Raw genomic sequence first — 5,122 nt, 5'->3', positions numbered from 1 at the left:
AAAATGGAATCATTCCAATGCCACAAGGCAACTAAGAAAACTTCTCATATAATTGCTGCAATAAAATCGTCCTTTCTGACAGGTCCGGATCGAGGTACCTGTGAGTGTGGCACGTGTCGCTGTAATGACGGCTGGAGTGGAAATGCCTGTCAGTGCTCCAAGAGGGAGGACACGTGTAAGGCAGCAGACGGGGTGAGTGTATAAACCAAACGTCCCCACCTTCTTCAGTAGCCTTGAGCCAATTGACATTGGCAAAACATAACCTCACAGGTTACATTAGGGTTGCCACGTTGAGAAATGGGGAATTTATCAGTTTTGAAAGTGTCTCTTCTAATGCATAATCAGTAATCTCAGAAGTTTGCACCCTGAGGTATTCAGGTTTCTTCATCTATTCATATTTGTTATATATCACCTCCATCAATTCACTGAACAACATATAAATTTGTTTTACTGTTTACTCATGATAGGTTTCCAGAGGAATATTTTCAACAATTTGAGAATTAATCTAATTGTATTATCATGTCATCTGTGAGATTCTGTCACAAAAAACTGTAACAGTTACAACTGATGAGGTGTTGTCAGTCTACTCAATTCAGACATCAAATCCGCAATGTTGATGAACAAAGCTTTGATTTTGGTCTACAGCGTATATGTAACGGCCAGGGCAAATGTGTCTGTGGGAAGTGCGAATGTTACCAGAACAGTCCGTACTCTGGACCAACCTGTGAAACTTGTCCGGTAAGTTCCTGTTTTTCCAGATACACAAAGTAATTGTTTCTTATAGTCATAAGTCAAGTAAAGGTCAGCCTCATATATAATTTGCACATCACAATTCTTGATAAAGTCTGCATTTTTCAGCTTGATAAAAACACAATATATAATGTCATGTTATGTGCATACTTTGTTTTTCTGAATCTAAAGGCTTGCCCAGGACAGTGTGCACTGAACAGAGATTGTGTACAGTGCCAGGTCTTCCAGTCAGGAGCGCTGTCACCAGCAGAATGCCAACGGAGATGCAACTTTAATTCCACAGTAGTTGATACTTTCCCTGGTATGTATTTATTTTATGTAACCGTTATGACATTACAATCCAATCATAATGGAAGTAACAAACTGATAAGATACATGTATTGTTCTGGATGTCTTCCATGATTTTATTTCTGGTGTTTCAGAAAGCAGCCCAATTCCCCAAGAGACCTGCCGTTTTCTTGACGAAGAAGACGGCTGCTTTTTCACCTTCAAGTATGGGAGGGGAGAAGACAACATGCTGGTGGTTACAGTTCAGGAAGACAAAGGTGAGTCTTGTTAGCCTGGTGTCTACCCCGCTCCTGCTCTGGTTTACTTTCCTGATTGCTTCAATGTAGAACCAGTTTTTTCTTTAACTTTGATATTTCTATATAATATTATCATTATCATATTATAATAACACACAATACTATAATCAAATATGACTTAAGGTATTGTTATATTGATTTCAAAACCTGTTTTCAAGCACACCAACTGTTCTCTGTTTGCTTCCTCCAGAGTGTCCACAAGGTGCTCCTATCCTTCCCATTGTGCTTGGCATTGTGGGAGGGATTGTTCTGATTGGTCTAATTTTGGTTATCATCTGGCGTGTGGCAATCCACATATATGACAAAAAACAATATATGGAGTTTGAGAAGGAAAGACAAAAAGTACAATTCACGACAGTAAGTTCATTTTTACATTGTTTTAGTCATCAGTACTCTTATTACAAATGTGAACTTTAACTTTATCTTGTTCACTGATGCATTGAAGATTGCGTATTTGAAGAATGAACTGATTTTGAACTTGACTTATAAGGTGCCTGAATAGTATTCTAACATGCACAGACAACATGCCTTAGGATTTTTAGACTGACTTTGTTTCTTAAGAAAATTGCCTCACATTGTTGCAGGATGTGAACCCTCTCTATGTGACCAACACCACCAAGTTCATCAACCCAACCTTCCACCAGGCGCAACCTGCTCATGAGGATTTTGAGTGATGGGATGGATTTTTGTGAAGTGACACCTAGTGACAAGAGTAGGAAGTGTTGGACCTTCATCCATTCTGTTGAACATCCAACCATAATTTGTGACGGATGTAATGAGATTGAAATGATGTAGTCTAGATAGGGATATGTTTTCTGGTGTATCACCCCAAGTATCAAAGAACCTTCACATTATGTAACTAACCTGTTCTTGAACATACTTGTAATAATCCTCCCTCTTCTGTTCCTGCATGAATACCAGCATCATTTTGTTTTGTAGACTCTAGTTTAACTTGAGTCAGTGAGGTAAAAAAGATTTTGAATTTGAGTCACATTTGAATGTCTGTGCACATCGCTGATATATGTTACCATCTCAAAGCAATGTTACCTCATCGTTAATGTTGTTCCTTTCAGGCCATGGGCTCATTTGTCATACACATTCTATATACATGGCAAGATGAAAAAATTATCAAACAATTGAACTATGAATTAAGACATTGTATTTCTAGACAATAGACTTTTTAGAACCTTTATATAGAACAGGGTGACAATGACATCTTGTAAAATGGTGCCAAAAGCTTTGTGTTGTCACCACTGACTGACTTCTTATCGGTATGATATGGCATGTTGATCGAAAGTACAGCATGCCATTTCTGCTCTTTTTGTCAGGATAAGGCTGCCATTGAGATTTAATGTTACCGTTTTTCCAAATGGGTATCGTAATGTGGCCATCGTAAGCAACCAAGTAAGATTGTAAAAGAACCCTTTTGTAAGAAATGATACATTTTATGAAAGCAAAGCATTTATACAACATGTAGTGCATAGGAGAACAAAGTTTTATTTATATGTTTGTAAGATATGATAATTATCTGTCTATGTACTCTTGTGCATTTCAAGATTTTTACTTTTGTTTTACTTGTATTTGATCTGCAGGGAAATTTAATTGGAAGATAGATTATTAACACATACATCATTAACATTTCTACGGTTATTTAACTTACAAGCAGTACTGTTGCATTTCTGTTATCATCTAAGTTACAAATAGTGTTGTTGATGTTTTTCACTTTTTAGTCTAATCATGTATTCAAGTCACAAATTTCAGATCTGCATCTCTTGCGAATAAATTTGTTGGTTTTAGCCTGACATATCATTAAAGGTTTTTAATCCAGTAAATTCATTCACACAGTAGACAAGCAAACAGACAGTTGAAATCTTAGCATACAGATTTGACAACAGTAAACACGTATTCAGCACCAAGGACAGAGGCCTTGTAAGTCAGATGTTCAGGGACAACAGCGACAGTTTTGATTGAACCATTCAGCACCAGGGACAAGAGCACAGTCTGCAGTGCGTCATTCAGTACTAAGGGAAACATTTGTTTCTGTTGTAGTTTGCTTGCTTATTTTCATCCAGCGAATGTTGTAATGCCAAAGTAGAAAGATGTTTGCCCATTCAATGCGGTTTAAAAGAGACGTCTAACGGCTACGTAAGATATTGCATCATATACACAGGGTTGACTTGTTCTCCCGAAGGTGAATGACCTGATTGCGCGCAATACATGCACCGCGGGGAGAACAAGTCACCCCTTGTGTACATGTTGCAATATCTTACGTAGCCGTTAAAATAATGTTAGCGCGTAGTTCTTATTTCACCAGCCAACCAACCAACCAATCAATCAATCGATGTCCTTATCTTCTTAAAACGTGTTATTAATCATGACCCTCCAAACTCTACGGCTTCATGCGAACAAGGAGGAAACCTCTTTGATGTGAATAAACAAGCTTGTACAGGTAACGCACAACCGACACTGTTCAAAAGAGACATATCACGGTGGATTGAGGTACTGCAATCGAGCCCCAGTTGTTAAACGTTACCTAAATAAAAACCATACAGCATGGTGTAGCCGATTGTAGGTCTAAAACGCAACTATCCTGAACTTATAACTTCCGGGATCCTTTCTCAGATGCACCTTAAGTAAGGCTGGACGTTATAGGTTTTGATCAGCGTCTCCTTAAGGCGCTGTAATTGCGAGAGGCTGTAGTTGCAGTACTTAAGTCAGTCGTGAAATGTCTCTTCTGAGGAGTGCCGACTGCGCCAGTTTCGCGCCAACTTTTAATTGTGAGCGACTGGTAATAAGCAAGGAGGTTAGAAAGTAAACGAGAAAATAGTGTTCAGCAGTAGAAAAAATGTTTTGTGACTGCTTCAGAACCCTTTCTAGTAAAGAATTGAACATTCAAAAGTGGGTATACTAGTACACACTAGAATGGAAGCTTGAAGAAGTCAAAGCGTCCCCAGTCGATCAGGACAACCCACTGAAGAGAGTATCATTACAATATTAGGATATCAGAAAGACGTCTTCGAACAGTGCCGTATGCGCATGTGTAGGGAATGTAGGATGGTGGTTTGATTCCCTGAAGTTCAGGTCCGTTGCAGCGGGTTTAGGAGGATTGAGAGCTCGACAGACGGACAACAAAAGAAGACACTACCAGCCGCTTTGAATGTTTGTACTGAACTGCACTTGCTATTCGACGTCGAACACGTACCCGCGCTCGCCCGCAGGAGTGGACTTGAAACGGTCGTTACGAATGTGGTGCGTTGGCACACCCGATCCCTCGATCTCGGAAGTTAAGCAACGCGCGGTCCGGACAGTGCTTGGATGGGGGACCAACCAAGGACGTCCGGATTGCTGTAGCCTCACGAAGTTTTCACGAAATCGTCTTCCGGGAGGGACGTAAAACGGGGGTCCCGTGCTCGAGGAGGTGCCTCGACCACGTTAAACAGCCTCATTACTCATACTTTGGGTACCTACTGGCTGCATAATACACCAGATTATTATTATTATTATTACTACCCAGACTTGTACCCTTCCTACACACGCATGTAACATCCATTGGCATAATACCGGTGTAGCAGGCCAGAATATACCCCCGGTCAGAATATACCCGGGTATAATCTAGCCTAGGCCAGATTATACCCCGGGGTATAATCCAGATTACACCCCTCTAGGCCAGAATATACCCTGGGGGTATAATCTAGACTATACCCTGGGTATATTCTGGCCTAGGCTAGACTATACCCCGGGTATATTCTGGCCTAGGCTAGATTATACCTGGGTATACTCTGGACAGG

General features: G+C 40.3%; 2 protein-coding genes across 2 annotated transcripts in view; one reads left to right on the top strand and one right to left on the bottom strand.

Annotated features, from left to right (window-relative positions):
• Positions 1–3,102, top strand: part of LOC118408758 (integrin beta-1-A-like) — a gene marked incomplete at its 5' end in the record, with an annotated part of 10,168 nt that extends 7,066 nt beyond the window's left edge. Inside the window, 5 exon segments of the mRNA XM_035809617.1 lie at positions 646–738; positions 922–1,051; positions 1,173–1,295; positions 1,525–1,691; positions 1,919–3,102. Of these exon segments, the coding sequence (XP_035665510.1) occupies positions 646–738; positions 922–1,051; positions 1,173–1,295; positions 1,525–1,691; positions 1,919–2,008 (603 nt within the window).
• Positions 3,103–4,251: 1,149 nt separating this feature from the next.
• The window catches only part of LOC118408757, a 10,943-nt gene continuing 10,072 nt past the window's right edge, over positions 4,252–5,122 (bottom strand). Inside the window, exon 3 of the mRNA XM_035809616.1 lies at positions 4,252–4,305. Within this exon, the coding sequence (XP_035665509.1) occupies positions 4,252–4,305 (54 nt within the window). The remainder of the gene's footprint in view (positions 4,306–5,122) is intronic.

This window comes from Branchiostoma floridae, unplaced genomic scaffold (assembly GCF_000003815.2).
Source record: "Branchiostoma floridae strain S238N-H82 unplaced genomic scaffold, Bfl_VNyyK Sc7u5tJ_387, whole genome shotgun sequence".
NCBI classification, from domain to species: Eukaryota; Metazoa; Chordata; class Leptocardii; order Amphioxiformes; family Branchiostomatidae; genus Branchiostoma; species Branchiostoma floridae.
Note: the sequence above shows the minus strand (reverse complement) of the source record. Positions and strands in the feature narration are given on the sequence as shown.